Source organism: Mirounga angustirostris, unplaced genomic scaffold (assembly GCF_029215605.1).
Source record: "Mirounga angustirostris isolate CCGP_5_RB_7025 unplaced genomic scaffold, mMirAng1.0.hap1 SCAF_17, whole genome shotgun sequence".
Classification (NCBI taxonomy): domain Eukaryota; kingdom Metazoa; phylum Chordata; class Mammalia; order Carnivora; family Phocidae; genus Mirounga; species Mirounga angustirostris.
In genome coordinates, this window is record NW_026991725.1 from 29,874,062 (window position 1) to 29,892,517 (window position 18,456).

Below are 18,456 nucleotides of genomic sequence, written 5' to 3' on the forward strand. Positions count from 1 at the left end.
CCCGGGTGGGCACCTCCATCCATTCCTCATGGCTTATTGCCCTCCCGGGGCCCTCGGCTGCCCGGCTGGCTGGGACTAAGTCAACTTGGGGAGCCCAGCAGGAGGCCTGGGCCTCCATGGGCTCAGAAGCTCTTCCTTCATTGATTCCTCTCTGGTCTCCGGGTCCCAGCTCAGTGCATGGACCCTTTCTACCCTCCCCATCCCCTTCCCTTCCTATACATAAATGAGGGCTTCCTAGGCTGCTGGAGGCACACGAGAACCAGATGGCTCCTCCTTGATGAAAGGCATCCCTTGCGGCGTCTCTAGGCCTGCTCTGTGGATGGAGGGAGCTCAGGAGCCCCTTTGCGCTCAGAAGTGACTCCCTAGCCTTGACCTGCACTGAGATGGGTGCCGGGTTTGAATTCGTGCTCAGCACCCATGGGGCCCACACATGCTCCAGGGAGGATCAGTGGCGGGGCCAGGAGAGATGTAACTTGTGAACCTTGAGTTAGATCTGTCTTGTCTGTCACAAGCTCCCGGCCAAGGCACCAGGGTGAGCGGAGCGTCCTGACTGGGGCCTCCCACATCAGGAGCAGGGATGGCCTTGCCATTCTGGGTTATAGCTCATGTCATTCCAGGAGTTAGATGCGTCTGCCCCTGGCCTGCCCCACCCCGTATGGGCCACTGAACTCGTCAGGCTCCCCTCATGCTGTCCACCAGCCCTGAAGGGCCTCTTGACCTCAATGGAAAGCTAGTAGCCTGCCTTATGTTCCCAAACCAGCACTTGGCTCTTGGACTTCCTGCCCATTTTCAAGGCTTTCCTTCTCCTTCTGGAAGTTTTCGTCTTGTCCCAGGCCAGGGTGGGGCCCCACTGGACCCCGGATCAGGGAGGGCACCTGTCCGGTACTGCCCAGGAGCCAGCAGGTGGAGCACCAAGCCCTGGGTTATTGTAGGGCTTCTGGAAGCATGGTGGTCACTCTGGAGGAGAGAGAGACACAGATGACCCCAGGGGAAGTGGTTTCTGTCTCCTTCCCTCCCTCTCAACACCCATGGCAGGTGCCCTGTCTGGGGCTGGCAGAGACACTGAGGCTTGCCCTGGGGAAAGGTGAGGACCTTCCTGACTCCAAGAAAGGCACAACTGGGGGAGGCTTGGCCATGGAGCCCACCTGAGACCGGAAGGAAGAGAAGGGGAGACTTTCCTGGGGCTGTGTCCCCGCCCATCTTCCATATGTGACTGTGTAGCTTGGGACCCTCTCCAGGCCTCAGTCTTCCCAACTAGAGAAGGGAGGGATTTGACTAGACCTGTGGTTCTCAGGTTCCATCCTGCAGAGGGGCCGTGGGTGGGGGCAGAAACTATACTCACAAAGCACTACCTTCCCTCCCACTCCCCAGCCTCTGGTAACCTCTACTCTACTTCTGTCACGAGGAATTTGCCTATTCTGGGTACCTCACGTAAGTGGGATCCTACAATAGCTGTCCTTTTCTGACTGGCTCTTTTCACTCAGCATCATGTTGTCAAAGTTCATCCATGTTGCAGCAGGTGTCCGAACTTCATTCCTTTTTGTGGCTGGAGAATATTCCACTGAATGGATAGGCCACATTCTGTTGTGCATTCATCGGATGGACACTTGGGGTGTTGGCTGTGGTGAAGATGGCCGTCATGACACCAACAGCCCGGCGTCTCTTTGCACGCCTGCTTTCACTTCTCATGGGCACGTAGCTGGGACTGGAATTTCTGGATCATGTGGTAATTCTCTGTGTAGCTTTAAGAGAGGAACAGGCCCCTCTTTTTCTCGGTTTTAGGTATGGCAGTGGGGGGAGGTTGGGTATGATTCCACCTGGAAAAAAATAGCTAACACATACAAAACACCCGGAACTGGATGCCTCCCGAGGCCCCTCCGTCTCTAAAATCCTATTATGCCGGGGGGATGGCAGAACCTGGGGGTCGACAGTGCCAGCGTCACCGGCCAGGACACCTTGCACAGGACACTTGTTAGTGTCCCGCCGTGCGATAGATGGTTTTTTTTTTCTTTTTTAAAGATTTTATTTATTTGAGAGAGAGAGAGGATGAGAGACAGAGAGCATGAGAGGGAGGAGGGTCAGAGGGAGAAGCAGACTCCCTGCCGAGCAGGGAGCCCGATGCGGGACTCGATCCAGGGACTCCAGGATCATGACCTGAGCCGAAGGCAGTCGCTTAACCGACTGAGCCACCCAGGCGCCCGCGATAGATGTTTAAGTCAAGCTAGCATCTAGGCTGCCCTGCATTCTGTGGTTAGAAGTTTTACCTCTGCCCTAGCTCGCAGCGCGAGCCCACCTTCGGCCCTCTGGAGACAGAGGTGTTGTCGGGGCAGGGGAGGGGGGAGGCCAAGAACCGGGGAGCAGCGGGAGTCCCCCAAGGCCGTGCACATACTGAAGCCCGGCCTCCTCGGGGAGGGAATTTCACTCTGAGAGGTCAACATCGAGGGCCCCACAAGCAGCCTGTTGCCTGCTGGCACCTACTGCCCATCTGCCCAGCTGTCTGTGTCTGTCCTCAGCCCAGCTGGGCGGTGGTGGTTGGGGTGGAGGACGAGCTGTCCTCAGGGGAGGGTGGAAGGGCCCTCGGGCAGGGCCAGGCCAGGAGCTGGGTATAAATAGCCCCTGCCCAGCTGGGAAGGCCTGGCAGTGCCCTCCGCCCTCCCCCTCACCAGCTGCCAGTGCCAGCCGGGGTCCCTACCTCCCTTGGGAACCTGGCTGTTGTCTGAGGTCCTAACCGTAGGGACTTCCTCAGCGGAACGGAGGAGTCTTGTCCTGTGTGGAGGCGAAGCCTCCGGATGCCTGGATTCCTGGGGAGTGAGGCTAAGGAGCTGCAAGACAGGGGGCATCAGATTGGCCTTTTGGGGAAGGAGGTTCCTTCATTCCTACCTATCACGTGCCTGGCCTTTCGGTAGACCGTGCCCGTGTGTGTGTGTGTATGTGTGTGTGTGTGTGTCTGGTGTGAAGCAAAGTGTTGGGGAAACGGGAGGAGAGGCACCCTCTATCCTCAGGGAACTCCCACTCCCACAGCCAGATCAAACTGGAAACATATATGAGTCCAACACTTGGAGATAAGAAGGTTTGAATAGGATGCAGGAAAGACACAGAGGCAGGAGAGGTTACTTCTGTCTGGGAGCCCAGGGAAGTCTTTAGAAAGGAGGCGACCCAGGAGCCCCCCTTTTTTTTTGAGAGCAAGAACGAGCAGAGGGAGAGGTGGAGGGAAGGGCAGAGGGAGAAAGAGAGGGAGAAGCAGGCTCCCAGTTGAGCAGGGAGCCTGAGGTGGGGCTCGATCCCAGGACCCTGGGATGATGACCTGAGTCAAAGGCAAAGGCTTAACCATCTGAACCACCCGGGCGCCCTCCAGGAGTCCTGTCTTGAGGGCAGGGTAAGATGTTTGCCGGGGGCTGGCAGCGGACAGGCTCTCCGGGAGGAGGGGGCTCAGTCTGCGCAGAGGTGTGGAGGGGTGAGAGGAGGCGGGCGGGCCCAGCACCCGGAGCTGCTTGCACTCTGGGAGGAAGACTGAAGGAGAATGAGACTCACTGTGTGACCCCCCGGGGGAGCATGCACTTCATAGTGGGGACAAGGAGCTGTGGGTGAAATTGATGCATCTGTGGTGGTAGAATTTCAGTCCTGGGCTCTGTGTGGGGAGGAGGCTCAGGGTCAGGGGTGCCAGGCCACGTGTGGGGGAGGGCAGCTGTCCCACAGCCGAGGCCTCATTAGCCGCATCCCCAGCCCGTCGCTCCCATCCCCAGGGGGCCTTGCCCACGACCAGCAGGATATCCAGATCGGAGCTGAAACCCTTGAATGGAGCATTCTGGGAATGTCCCCCTGCCCTTGCCTTTTGGGTTACCTTTAACACTGAGCCAGGTTACAAATGTCCGCATCCAGCCACCCCAGTTAGGACTGAGCTGCCAGGGAAGGGGCCGACTTTGCTCTGATCCAAGGCATCCTTCCCAGTGATGGATGGGAAGGGGCTCTGGAAATTCTGACATGTTCTATCAAGTCAGGAGTGGGAGGGCAGGAGGCAGGAGTTTGCTGACAGGACAGGGGACAAAGTGCTGGGGACAGCCCCTAAACACAGGGCTTCCTGTGTGCTTGGCGCTTTTTATCATTCCTTCCTCTTATTATGTCTATTTTACAGGTGAGGAAACTGAGGCAGGGAAAGGCTGAGTGAATTGTTTGAGATCAGTAGTTAGGAAACAGCAGAGCTGGGTCTGCACCGGGCAGCCTGGCTCTGGGTTGCACACTGGGTTGGCCCCTGGGCAGCAGGGAGGAGCCCGGGTTTGGCCAGAAGGGAAAGAACTCATCATCTCTGGGGGCGCTTGGGGGGGTTCAGTCGGTGAAGCGTCTGCCTTCGGCTCAGGTCATGATCTCGGGGTCCTGGGATCGAGCCCCGTGTCGGGCTCCCTGCTTAGTGGGGAGTCTGCTTCTCCCTCTGCTCCTGTTCCTGCTCTCTCTCTCTCTCAAATAAATAAATAAATAATCTTTAAAAGAAAAAAAAAAAGAACTCATCATCTCTGCGGCCCAGAGTTGTTTTCAGAGGGCGTCATACTCGGAGTCTGACAAACCCAGCGTGGAATTCTGGCTCAGCCACTTCCCTGTGTAAGCTGCCCAGCTTCTCTGTGCCTCGGTTTCCCCCTCTGTAAAATGGGGGCGGCAACGCCCACCCCCCGGAGCTGTTGTGAAGATCTAATGACGTGATGTATGTGACGTGCCAGGCACAGACGTGCGGAAGAAACAGGCGCCGTCGTGATGGCTGGCATTGCATGTGACCACGGAGGGCAAGACAGAATGTGCTTGGGCTGGAGGAGAGACCACAGTCGTCCAGTAGGAAGGACTTGGTGTCCTTCAGAGGCCTCTCCGTGCTGGGGGAAGTTTGGGGAGCAACTCTGGCCTCTGCGGCCAGCCGGTGCCAAGGGCTCGGGGGTTCTGCCGGGCTGGGGAGGCCGCCCTTGGACCCCGGGGAAGGGAGCTGGTGAAACCAGGGAGCGGGAGCCCCTTTGGAGGGCGGGGACGAGAAGTGGTGTCGCCAAGTGGAAATGAAGAGCCAGCAGGGGCGTCCCCACTCCTCGGTGTCCCTTCTCCGCTGTGGGGGCGGCCCGACCTGGCCCCGTGGTTCTGGCTGTGCAGCCGTGGGCAAGCTGCTTCTCTCTTTGGGCCGCTCGCTTGTTCATCTGTATAAATGGGCTCCTCTCATAGGTTCTAATTCTAGTCCAGGACTCAAGCTTAGCTTGAGGGGGCCTGGGCCTGCCGAGGGGCTAGGAGAGAGCTAGGAAGGAGGAAAGTGATGGAGGATGCCCATCTCTGGGCAAAAGGAGGCTGGAGACTTGGGGCACTCGGGGCCTTGGCTGGTGAGCAGGCCAATAATGGGGGGGTGACATGGGAACATGGGACAGGGCCCCTGGTGCCAGAAGTGACTGTGGGGCAGACCGGCCCAGATCAGAGTGTGTCGTGGGGGCAGGAGGCCAAGCTGATGGCAAGCATGGCCACCACAGGGCCAGTCCACACCTCCGGACCCGGGCATGGACCGAGGTGCCTATGATGAGGACACTGGGGAGACTGGCTCTGGCCAAAGGAGAGGGACTCTGAGGCTGGGAAGTGGGTGCCAGGTCTTCCCATGCTGCTCTGGGACAGGCAGGGGCCAGACCAGGGCACGGGGAGGTGGCCAGGAATCACGACCCCATTCAGACCAAATCAAGGTGCGGTTCCGGGGGTGGCAGAGTCCCCCCTATCAGGTCTCACCTCCCCTCTCCGATTGTCCTCTTCATCTGGGGCTTCAGGTCCTAAATGTCAGAGGAGGAAGTGGGGAAGGCCTGGGCTTCTCCCCAGGGGAGCCTTGCTCCCGCGCCGCCCGCTCTGCGCTGCGCTGACTCTCCACCCCGAGCCCTGGGCCCGGCTCCCGCTGCAGGGATTGTAGAGCTGCTGGGGTGGCGGGCAGGGCGGGGCAGGGCAGGGCTGCAGGTGCGGGTTGAGAGCACGTGGGGAGGGGCGCCTGGGGGGCTCAGTCGGTTGAGTGTCTGCCTTCAGCTCAGGTCATGATCCCAGGGTCTTGGGATTGAGCCCCACGTCGGGCTCCCTGCTCAGCTGGAAGTCTGCTTCTCCCTCTCCTCCCCACCTGTGCTCTCTCTCTCTCTAATAATTAAAAATCTTAAAAAAAAAAAAAAAAAGAAAGAGCACATGGGGAGGCAGCCTGAACGGGGAGGGAGGCTCAACTCTGACACTGTGGAGTCCTGCAGACTGGGGCGGGTTACTTAGCTTCCTGGCCTCAGTTTCCTCGTCTAGGAAATGGGATAATAATGATGATAATGAAGTTCCTACCTCATAGACTTGCTGCAACGAGGATTACATAAGGCGAGAGACATGAGCGCTTAGAACTGGCCCAGCATATAATCAGTGATAGATAGTTGAATATCATTATTCTCATGATAAGCTGTTTATAACCATAACCAGGGTGGGGGCAGGAGAGAACAGCTGCAGGGCCCCATCAGGCGCTGCGTGCCATGTGCCCATCAGGGGGCTCTGGGTTGACCTGCTCTATCCCACTCAGGCATGGGATCCGCGGTGAGGCTCAGGGCACAGATGGGCCAGGCCTACAGGCAGCCCCTCACGCCACCCCCCTGCCTCAGGCCCCAAGCGGGCATTGCCCAGAAGGCAGGCGGCACAGTGGTTTGACCCCCAGGCTCTGGAGTCAGATGGCCTGGGATCCAATGAGCAGCTTCTTAGCAGCTCTGTGGGCTGGGCTGGATGCTCAGTATACAAGGCCACGCCACCAAAAACAGGGCCGTTGTGAAGGCCCTTCTGTGTCATACAGTTGTCATAAGGATTCCACGAAGCAAACCCAAGGAAAAGGCTCAGCCCGGTGAGCATGCTCTGCTCTGCCACGGGCCGGGCACCAAAAAGCCTTGAACAAGCTAACTTACTTCCTAAACCTCGGCTTCCTCGGCCGGGGGCTGGTGATGTTCTCCAACCTTGGAGAAGTGATCAGAAATGCTACAGGTAAAGCAGCTGGCACAGAGTGAGAGCTGATAAATGGCAGGCGTTTAGTTCAGCCCTGTGTCTAGTCCAGGAAGCCTGTGTGTGTGTGTGTGTGTGTTTTCCCAATCTGCATTTGGGGTCTTCTGGTCCCTCTTCCCAAGGCTTCTGTCATGATTTTGGGTGGGGGACTCGACTGAGGTCACTGCCAGACTGGAGCCTTGGGTCAGTGCTGGATGTGAAGGGGGAGGAGATGGGCCCCCATGCAACCCTTCTTCCGGCTCACACGGTCCCTGATCACAGGGCTGATTGCTACTGGCCTTCGAGTCCACTGAGACCCACAGATCATTTTCTCAGTTTCTCCCGCAAAATGTCATCCCTGCTGTTCCAGTGCTGGGGGAGAGAGGGGAAGAACAGCACCTTGGCTTTCTAGTATTTTAAACTCTATTCCTCGCTCCCCACAAGACCTTCCCTTCTGTTGACTCTTTATAAAAGCTGAGAGGTTGACAGGATATTGATTGAGAAATGAGGGTTAGAAGAGTAAGGTGACTTGACTAAGGTCATGAGTGTTGGCTGGGAGAGTATGATCTGGGATCTTCTCCCTCCTGACACTGAGCTACTCTTGTCTTGACACAAAGCCAAGCTCCAGTCTCAGCTGAGAGGGAAGACGGCACTCTAGAAACTTCTAGGAAGCTGCCAAGGTGGTCATGGAGGCCCTGGGGGACAAAGGACAGAGGACCTAGTAGAAGCCACCAGTTCCCTGGGGAGGCGCTGGGGGGCTATTGGCTGGGCAGGTAGCGTCCTGGGGAGGAGGCTCAGGCACACTGCCATGGACAGCGTGTGTGTGTGTGGGGGGGGTGGTGGGTGTGGGTGTGTGCGTGCGCAAACCTCAGGCACACGTGTACATATGAGTTTCCTGCTGGGACTGGGGCTTCTCTGCTTCTCTACTTCATCTGAGATGGGACTGGGGTCAAGCCAACTCCTGTCACCTCCCTCGCTTTAGGTTTGGGTTATTTCCCATGGGTCACTGGAGTCTCTGTGTGACCCCAGACACTTAGACTCCCTAGAAGATTGTCCAGCCCAACCGCTTCAGGGCCCATCAGGGCAACTGGCCCAGAGCCTAGGAGGGACTTAACCTGGGCCCCCAAATCCACCTTTCCAGTCCAGGGTTTTTTTCATGGTATTGCATGGCCCCCAATGCCCCCGCGAGAGGTTTCTGTGGGTCCCCACACTAACGTCCGACATGCCCGCATGTCGGTCTGCCCTTCAAGGGGCAGTGTATTGCTGAGGCCAGGGAGCGCACTCAGGTGCTGGGCTGCTCGAGGCTCTGGGCTCCGGCTGACCCACGGGCCTGGCATGGCTCCGCCTACCCCAGAGGGCTCACGAGGAAGAAAAAAGGCCCCTGATGGGCCATGTGCCACCACCCTCTGTCTACCCGCAGGTCCCTGGCCCTGGGCCAGCAGTACACATCCCTGGGCTCACAGCCCCTGCTCTGCGGCTCCATCCCAGGCCTGGTCCCCAAGCAACTGCGCTTCTGCCGGAATTACATCGAAATCATGCCCAGCGTGGCCGAGGGCGTGAAGCTGGGCATCCAGGAGTGCCAGCACCAGTTCCGGGGCCGCCGCTGGAACTGCACCACCATAGACGACAGCCTGGCCATCTTCGGGCCCGTCCTGGACAAAGGTACTGTCTCTGGGCCTGGTAGCGGGTGGGGGGAGGGCCTGAGGACACAGTGACTCTTCCCCCCTCGGGGTGCCTCAGCTCCCAGCCCGGGGTCCGCAGGAGAGGGCCGTAAAGCTGGTCAGGACCCGCAGCCTCCACAAAAGTGGGTCAGCTCCCTCTCTGGACCAACCCACACTGTCACCATGGCCGCCACACCTTCCCAGGTGCTGCTGGGGGCTGAGCAGCCTTGAGATGCTCTGTATCCTGAGATCCTAGGGCAGGACAGGAGGCCATGGCCTTCCTCCCCACCCCCCTCCCAGCTTGCACAGTGGTGGGGGGCAGGCTTTGTTGTGGACTTTTGTGACATTTTCCCATCACTGTGTTAAGTGCTATGCAAATCTAGCTTTTGGCGGGGGGTGGGGGGTGGGGGGGGTGGAGAGCATTACCACCTCTAGGTCCCTCCCGTATAGAAAATTCTGGAGCTGAGGAAACTGTGAGATGCTGGTGGCATTGCATTGAGAAGATTCTGCTGACCCCCATACCCCTGCACGCTGGATCTGCCCAGACTGTGGAGGGGCTAGAGGGCAAGCCGGCCTCCGGGTAACTTTCCCGCCCTCCTGCAACCTGCCAGTCTAACCGGCTGGTGCCTGAAATGAATGGCATTCACACAACTTGACCTCAAGCATGACCAGGGGAGAGGGATGAGGGGGCCACTGCTCCCAAGAAGGGGACTTTGGGGCTGGAGAGTTCTGGGCCGAAGATGGACACCTCTGAGGAATAGCCGTGTCCTGGAATTTAATGACCCCAGCTGGTCTCCTGGGAGCCACCACTCCCTTTCCGCAGCAACTTGAACCCTCCCGACCACCCCCTGGGGTTTTGCCACCCAAACTGGTGAGCCTGGCCCTCCCTTCTTTTACAAGAACTGTATTTATAGCCAGAAGGAAAAGGGATCTGAGAGCCAGGTGGATCTGATGGGGGGGGGTGTGGGCGATGGGGGGCACTGACCCCCTACATATTAGTGTGCGGTCCCCCTTTACCTGGGCTTCAGGTATGCTGGGTCTGTCTGACCTACAGGCCATTGTCAAGGGACAGAAGAGCAATTAGCGAATCAATGGATGATGATTCTGTTTACGCTTCTATTACCAAAGCTAATTATTCCTTGTTTACATAAAAGGTTTGGCCTCTAATTGGGGCCAAGTGGCGGCGGTTTGCATTTCAAACCTGATCTTGCCCGGTGTGTCAGTCTCACCGCCTTCCGGTGCCCCACCTCGGGCCAGGTAGTGCTTAATCAAACAGCCTGGCGTCTAGACGCGCTCCCCAAAAGCAAGACTCGCCTTCTGGTTGCTCTTCCCCGCTTGGGACATTTGGCAATGAAAATCGGGCCTTTGAGCCTATTACCCATGCACGTCTGTGTTCAACGTTTTCAATCACCGTTGTAGGTTCTGGTACCTGCCTTCATCTCTAAATTGCAAGAGGGCGGTTCTGTGTTGGCCGGGGGTGGGGAGCTGGCTAATATGTCAGAAACTCTAGGAATTTGATGAAGCCGAGGAAGGTCCGGGAAGAAGGCTCCACGCCGGCACGCGGGCTTCGGCGGGTCCCCACCAACGCCGCGCGGGCCGCCACGCGTTAAGCTCTGCACACGCCCTCCCCCCAACACACACGCTTTGAGAGCCAGGGGGGCGGCTGCGGCGCGGTGGGGGGGCGCCCTGCCAGGGGCGCGCACCGTCCGCGGAGGCCGGGCCCCGCTCCCCACGGTTGGCCGGCCCGGAGGCCGGGCGGCGGCCGGCGGGGGACTCTCGCGGCACCCGTGGGGCGGGGGGGGGTGGGGGGGGAGGGGGTCGCAGGGGTCAGCGGCCGGAAGGCGACGGGCCGCGACGGCGGGGCGCAGGCGAGCCCGGATCGCGTTGCGCGGGCGGCCCGGAGGGGCTTAGGCGGCTTGAAAGGGGCCCGAGCGCCGCCCCCCCACCGCGCGGCCCGGCCCCGCGCCCGCTGCGGCCGCCGCGCCATTCACACGCCCTCTGGCCATTCGGCGCGGCGCGGCGCGGCGCGGGGGCGGGGGGCGCCGCTTCAATGGGGATTTCGCGGGCCGGCGCCGGGGCCGGGGGCGCGGCCCGGCCGCGGGAGCCGCCCGTTGCTACGCGGTGGCGGCCGGCCCGGCGGCCCGGGCCCGGCGGCCGCATTATGCGGGTAATGCGGTGTGACACCGCGCGAACAAAGGCGGATTGAGCGGCCCAGCGGGCCCCGCCGGACGGGGACCGGCACAGCGGGGCTGTCAGCGCCGCTCCCAGGCTAATCCCCGCCCCGCCCCGCCGCCCCCGCGTCCCCGGGGCTGGGAACCGAGCGCGGCCCGGGGTCCGGGCGCCGCCGCCGCCGCCGCCGCGAGAGGCCGCGGGCCCGGCCGGAAGCGAGCGCTGGCCCTCGGCGCCGCCACCCCCGGGCGCCCAGGGGAGGGCGGGAGCCGGAACGGGGGCGAGGAGAGGGGGCCCGAGGGGGGGCGGGGCCTTGGCCGCCCGCGGGCTCGGTGCGCCGGCGGGGCTGTCCGTGGAAGCGGGACGGGCGGCTCCTCCGCAGGTGGCCCCCGACGCTCCCAGGCTTCCCGCTTGGGTGCCGGGCCGCGATCTCCCTCAGCCCTCGGGATGGGAGCCCCGGCTTCTAGGCCGGCCTGCGTGGCCTTGGGCAGGTCACCTGCCGCTCTGGGTTCCTCTCCTGTCCGGAGCGAGGTGGTTGGACTGCAGTCTCCCAGGCCTTGGCCTTCTAATCCTCAATGTCTGCGTCTGTAAAATGGGCCTAAATTAAGACTTTCTGCCTCCTAGTTAAGAGGATTAAATGAGATCAAGAACATGAAGGGCAGAATCTGGTGCATAATGAGCTCTCAAACGTGGTTATCAGGATCATGAGGTTGGGGGACACCCCTGAGAAGTTCTCCTTTTCCTTCAAGGGATCCTGCCCCGTGTTCCGATCCTTCCCGTGGTGGCAGGGAGAGGGTTTGGGATTCGGGCCATTGCCCTCCTGGTCAGGAACTCTGGTGGCAGAGGGAAGTTATGCCCGTTTTACAAAGAGGGTAACTGAGACTCAGAAAAGGAAGGGGTCTGCCCAAGTGCATCGAGGTGGGGGATGGGGTGGACTTGGGTAGTTTAGGCAGTAGGTTCCCAGGCTTCCCTCCCGCAGGCCTCAGGCTCTCTCAGCAGTGGGAGGGCTCACGCCTGTGCTGCGGTCTCTGGGCAGATGGAGGGTAGGGGGCCCGGGGCCAGAACAGGGCAGGACGACCACATCTCTTCAGCAACCTGCCAGAGCTATAGTTTCTGCCCCTGCTTCTAACAGGCTCGGCTCTGCCCTGTACCAAGTGCTGAGGCCCTGGGTTAATCAGTTAGCTGCCCCGGGCCTCAGTTTGCTCATCTGTAAAGTGGGGATACCTCAGAGGCTGGGCCAGTCAAAAGGGGTCGGAAGGGCACCTTGGTTCCTCCCGCTTTCTCGGGGCTGGTGAGCCCTTCTTCCCGGCTGGGGAGGTCGAGGCAGGGCGGCTGTGCCCCAGGACCCGGCCTGAGCCATGCCCTCCCCACAGCCACCCGCGAGTCGGCCTTCGTGCACGCCATCGCCTCTGCCGGCGTGGCCTTCGCCGTCACGCGCTCCTGTGCCGAGGGCACCTCCACCATCTGCGGCTGCGACTCGCACCACAAGGGGCCACCTGGCGAGGGCTGGAAGTGGGGCGGCTGCAGCGAGGACGCCGACTTCGGGGTGCTCGTGTCCCGGGAGTTCGCGGACGCGCGCGAGAACAGGCCGGACGCGCGCTCGGCCATGAACAAGCACAACAACGAGGCGGGCCGCACGGTGAGCTGCGGCCGCCCTCGCACGACCCCGCCCGGTACCCCTTTGGGGACCCTGTCCCTGCCCCTCCTGGCTGGCCTCGCCCCCGCCCCACCCTGCCCTTCTGGTGACCCTTGTGCATCCCGGGCTCCCTGCTCTCCTCTTTCCCCTTGGTGGAGCTTGGCCCCCACCCACACCCCACAATCACCCCTTCTGTTCACCCATTCTCCCCGGGCTGTTTTGCATCTGCGCCCGCCCAGGGATGCGTCAGCTAGGGAGCGAGGGGCCCCATGGAGCAGGTACCCGCCAGCCCATCCAGTGCACTTGGGCTGCCCTGGGCAGGGCCGTGAAGACCGGTGGGCCTGACTGAATTCAGCCTCCACGGCTTCCTCTGGTTGTTTGATCTAGGGCGAGTCACTTAAGCTCCTGGTCTCAGTTTCCCCATCTGTTAAACGGGGATCACCATCCCCATCTCCTACAGCTTTGAGAAATGGCTGGGATTTCTGCCAATGCTTGGGCTGTGAAGGGGAGGGAAACAATGGTCATCAGTCTTTAGGTCCGCACCTCGGCCCCCAATCCATTCTCTTCCTGACCCCCAGTAGGAGTAGAGAAGGCTCCAGGGATGGGGTGGGCAGGGGGCAGAGTGGGAGGGCCTAGGTGGAGTCGTGCTGGGGGCCAGCTGCTTCTCCTCTTCCCCAGACCATCCTGGACCACATGCACCTCAAATGCAAGTGCCACGGGCTGTCGGGCAGCTGTGAGGTCAAGACCTGCTGGTGGGCCCAACCCGACTTCCGCGCTATCGGCGACTTCCTCAAGGACAAGTACGACAGTGCCTCGGAGATGGTGGTGGAGAAGCACCGCGAATCCCGCGGCTGGGTGGAGACCCTCCGCGCCAAGTACGCGCTGTTCAAGCCGCCCACCGAGAGGGACCTGGTCTACTACGAGAACTCCCCCAACTTCTGCGAGCCCAACCCCGAGACGGGCTCCTTTGGCACCAGGGACCGGACTTGCAATGTCACTTCCCACGGCATCGATGGCTGCGACCTGCTGTGCTGTGGCCGCGGCCACAACACGAGGACGGAGAAGCGGAAGGAGAAATGCCACTGCATCTTCCACTGGTGCTGCTACGTGAGCTGCCAGGAGTGCGTCCGCATCTACGATGTGCACACCTGCAAGTAGGGAGCCAGGTAGGGCGGCGGGCCGGGGGTGGCTGTGGGGCCTTGGGACAGGGACCTGGGTTTGCCCGGCTCCTCTTCTTGACCAACCCACTTCTCTTTCTGAGCTGTCCAAGACACGCGGCCCAAAATAGGAAGCCAGGATTTCCCCAGCTGCAGTGGGGATGGTCCCCGGGCAGCTTTGGGTGGACTACACAAAGCACAGATACCAGCCAAGGGTGTGCGCGCGAGACTGCCAGCAACTGATTAATATTTGTATCCAAGTTAGTAAATTATGAGCCAGGTCAGATGTTTGCATGGCCACTGGCTATCATTGCTGAGCATCTGGGAGCCAGAGGAGGGACACTGGGGGGCTGGAAGCCAGGACACCTGACTTCTGGTCCCAACCTTGCCCTGTTCCATGAAGTCCCCAATTTCCTGTTCTTTCACTTCCATGGGCCTCAGTTTTCTTACCGTAAAACAAGGGGGGTAAAATAGTTGAAATAGTAGGCCAAAGATCCTCTTTTACCCCTGGGGCAGAGTCATTTTGCATCCACCTTGAACTTTGAGGGCAGGTTTTTGCACAAGCATAAATCCTACTGACCTCGAGGAGGTGGGTGGGGGAAGCGGTATATAAGCCCATATCCTGACAGATCTGAAGCTTGGGCGGAGTGGGGCCACTCTCACCGAGTTTATGGAAGGGGATGGGGAGGAGGAGGGATTCAAGTTCAGAGTGATGGTGGTTGAGTAATCAAGGGATCAAAGGCTGGTGGATTAAGTTCCCAAGCTTCCCAGAGGTGGCCTGCGTGGGAGACACGGTGCCTGGCCCTTGGAGCCATTGGTCCCCAGCATAGGTCCGGACTGATGTAAGGTGGTCCTCGAGTCTTGGGGCTGGAAGGTCTGAGGCCACTATGCCCTCTCTCCCTTTTCTCTGCCCTGAGAAGGAGCCTAGTATATAGAGGCGGGAGCCCTGGTCCAGCTGCCGTCACCTGCCAGCCGGGGGGACCCACCCAAGAGAGTTTTTATAGATCTGCCTCCTTATCTATCATCCTCCCCAGAGGTGCTGTGGGGACAGTGCTTGGTTCATTGCGAAGAACTTACCTGCCTGAATCATCGCCCCGGGACAGTGCAGGGGAGAGCACCCCACTGGGTGACGCAGCTCCACAGAGGGCACCTCCGAGCTGGTGGCACGCGTCTACACTGTGTGGGCCTGGGGGAGGGGCCTGGGGCCTCTCTGAGGTGTGGAGGAACCCACGTCATGGGGAGAGTTCTGCGTGAGTCCATCTGGGAGGCCCCTTGGTGTAGCTCAAGCTATGACCTGCCAGGGACGGGGTCCAGAAAGGCAGCAGGCAGCACGGCTTTCTTGGTGTCTGAACGGGCGCACTGTGGCCGGCGGCACCAGGTCAGCCCGGAAGCCCCGAGTCCAGTTTCCTCATCCGTACGGTGATGGTGGGAGCCTAACAGGAGTTTTATAAGCCCCAGTGAGCTACCAGCGGCGAATGCTTGTCTGAATCTGATACTGATAGGGAGTGATAACTGCCATCAGAGAGCCGTGACATGAGGGTGTCATCCCGTAGTGAGATGGTGTCATCCGCGTGGGCAAGTTTTGTTTCCCGCTTCTCACAGTGGTAGGAAAGTCCGCAAACACGAAAGAGCTCACGGGCTCATTGTAGCATGCCCACTGTGGCCAAGGCAACGTGGTGCCCCCAGCAGGACATAGCTCTGGCCATTCTGAGGGGGAGCCGAGGGGAAATCAGAACTTCAGAACACTAACAGCAGACCCATTGCTAGGGGAGGGACACTGAGCCCAGGACACTTTCTGTCTCCAGAAAGCTTCCAGACGGGTCCTGCAGAGGCTCCAGCACAGTGGCTCCACGGGGCTCTGGGGTGTCACCGAGTCGGACCCCAGCAGCTGTGTTCCAGCACCTCCCCTCCCCAGGTGGGCCGCCAAGATAAGCCATCAGCCAAGCAGGGAAAGAGGTGCTGGTTTGACCCTCAGTGTCCACAAAAATCCTCTGCCTGCCCACCTGTAATTAGTACTGATCCTGAGAGGCATTAATACATCTTCAGCACTCTTTTCTCCCATTTCTGAAGTAGAATGGTGTTTTCTCCAATCTGACAGAAAGAGCTACACAGGCATGGATTCGAAATGCCCTGTCCAGGTAGACCAGTGCCCCCAAGGCCCTTCCCTCTGGTCGCTTTGGAGCCCTTGCTCTGGGACAAGGGGAGGACTCGCTCCCAATGTGGTACCTTTGGACAGATTCTCAACTTGCTGAGTGATTTGGGGCAAGCTGTGGAGCCTCTCTGTGCCCCGGTTCCCTCATTTGTGAACTGGGTGGGGGGGTTGTTGTGTGGACCAGAGGCAGTATACACCAAGGGCCCCAGTGCTGGGCCTGGCTCGTGGTCCAAGGAAGCAGCAGAGATTCCCAGGCTGAGCAGAGCTGACCTCCCAGAGCAACGTTCCCCAGGCGCACTGCATGGTCTCGAGCCACAGGCCCAAGACGGGCTGAGACCTGGCTGGTTAGCTCCCCCTCCTTTCATCCACACTGACACTGCAAGCAAGATAGGAACCTTCGAGACAGGATGGCAGGGACATATGCCCTCCCCACACTGGGTGGGGAGCCCCAGTCTAAATGGCTTGATTCCTGGTCCTTCCCTGGTGGGGAAAACATCCTTTCCATTGCCCGTAGCTTCCGTCCAGTGTCTCATGCTGACGACCGGTTGCCTACCCTGCAAGTACCACGTGCATTGCTTGTTATTCAGATGTTGTGAGCACAGTAAGCTGGAAAGGGCTCCCTCTGGACAAGAGTCAGGGGGCCTGGCTGGCCCCAAGTGCTGGATCTGTCACTAACTTGCCACAAAACCTTGTACATGTCCCTTTAATCTCGCTGAGGCTCGGTTTCTGCCCCTGTAAAATAGTCTTCCACTGGCCCTGTCCGCCCCCTGGGGCCTGGAAGGTTGATTGGGAATGCCCTTGAAAGCACTTCGGGCCTCAAATCCTCGGTGAGATGTCAATACACAAATGAGTAAGCGGTACATATTGGTTCTCCCCTGAGAAGGAATTATTCATAGTTCATTAAACAGCCGTCTCCTGTGTGGACAGCTCATTACCAAACAGCTGGTATGACAGAAAAGCACAGTGTCCGCGTCTAGTCTCGTGGGGAACGGGACCCTGGACCGGAGGGTCCTTCAGTCTCTCTACGAGGGGGACTCCTGCCTGGCGGCAGCTGCCCACCACTAGCCTTCCTGCTGCCCAAGCTCCCATCTAGAAGGTGGGGCAGGTAGGGTGTGGATCCCAGTCTGTGGTTGCTAAAGCCCTCCTGTTCCTATTTAAATCACGCACCCTTCCTCAGCGGCAGATCCCAAAGCAGAGGAGGGGGTACGGGAAAGCCACTTGGGTTCCCCATTGCCCCCAAGGACACGAGAAATGTCGAGCTCTCCTGTCCACAGCCTCTGATCGCGGCACCCCAACGGGCGGCTCCTCCAAGAAGGGAATTACGTGTCCGATTCTTCCTCTTTGTTTTCCAAAGGGCACTGGGAACGGGTGAAGTGTGTGGCTGGGCAGATTCACCGAAGTCCCATGGGAAGCAGGACCTGGAGCCGGGCTCAGCGCTCAGCACCAGGCAGCAAGGAACCCGGACTGTTGCCAGACGCCCGTGCGGTAAATGACCTGGACCTGTGCCGCCCGCTGCCGGGGAGGCCTCCCTCGCCCTCTCTCTTGAGTTTCTCACCCTGCTCTGGATGGTGTGTGGTTTTTAAAGAAGGGGCTTTCTTTTTAGTTCTCTAGGGTCTGATAGGAACAGACCCCAGGCTTATCTTTGCACATGTTAAAGAAAATAAAAATGGAAAAAAAAATTCTACTCCGACAGAACAGGCTGGGCTGCCATGAGCTCTCTGCCTGGTGGTGAAGAACTCAGCACAGGCAGGACTGTTTCCAGACGCTTCTTCTGGTGACATGCCAAGATGCCTGTGAGGTGGGAGTTAGGAAGTAGGACAGACCCCTGCCGTCTCCTTTTCTTGGTCTCCTCCTGCTCAGATCTGATAGACTTCCACATTCGGACAAAAGCCATAGGTGTAGCTAGGATCAAGTGGGAGGGAGGCCCAAGGCAATTGTGGGAGTAGGATTGGGAGTTTTGAAGAACCAGGAGCGCTGGGCGGCCTGGGAAGCTGTTTGAAGAGCGGCTGTGTGTTCTGCTCAGTGTCGTTTCCTCTGTCAGCCTGTTCTGCGCCAGAGGCTCTTAGGAACTGCAGTCAGAGCTCCCAGTCTCTGTTGTCCTTCTGTGGTGTCTACCAGGAACGCAGTGCGGGGTGTTTTGGCTTTTTTTTTTAAGAGGACGAAACGATGTAAATAGGTTATGTTTAGGGGTGGTGAGCCTTCTGCAGCTCCAATGGTTTCCTAAAGAGAGAAGTGGTATCTTTAGAAGGGGCCATTCAGTCCCTCCCAGCCCTGCTCACCTGCGGATTCCCCACAAAAACAACTCCAGGTAGAGCAGTTTGGAGTTCAGGTTACCTCAGTAGAAATCAGACAAAGGGTCAGAGAGAGAGTAGCGGTTGATTCCTGAAGTCCCAACTTGGTGATTTGTAGCTAGGGAGGATAAAAACAGTTCCTTCGTTTCTGCTCCGATAAAGACACATCTTCTGGCTTCCTTTCCCTGCTTTGGCCTGTGCGGATAAAAGAGAAACACACACCTGCTGGCCTCACCTGTGTGCAGAGAGCACGCCAGTCCACGCAGTTCCCAAGGATCAGGAGGAGGTGTTCGAAGGAGGGCAAGCAGCCTCTCCCAGCTGAGCTCCCCTTGCTCCAGGCGGGTCCTCTTGAGGGTCCTGAACGGAGGCCAGCAGATCGGATGGCACGAGCCAAGGCCACAGCTCT

General features: G+C 59.4%; 1 protein-coding gene across 1 annotated transcript in view; it reads left to right on the forward strand.

Annotated features, from left to right (window-relative positions):
• WNT3 (Wnt family member 3) overlaps nt 1-17,449 on the forward strand; it is a 44,188-nt gene extending 26,739 nt beyond the window's left edge. Inside the window, exons 2-5 of the mRNA XM_045888723.3 lie at nt 8,405-8,646; nt 12,188-12,453; nt 13,129-13,616; nt 17,114-17,449. Coding sequence (XP_045744679.1) covers nt 8,405-8,646; nt 12,188-12,453; nt 13,129-13,608 — 988 coding nt within the window. The 3' untranslated portion in view covers nt 13,609-13,616; nt 17,114-17,449. The remainder of the gene's footprint in view (nt 1-8,404; nt 8,647-12,187; nt 12,454-13,128; nt 13,617-17,113) is intronic.
• The last annotated feature ends 1,007 nt before the right edge of the window (nt 17,450-18,456 follow it).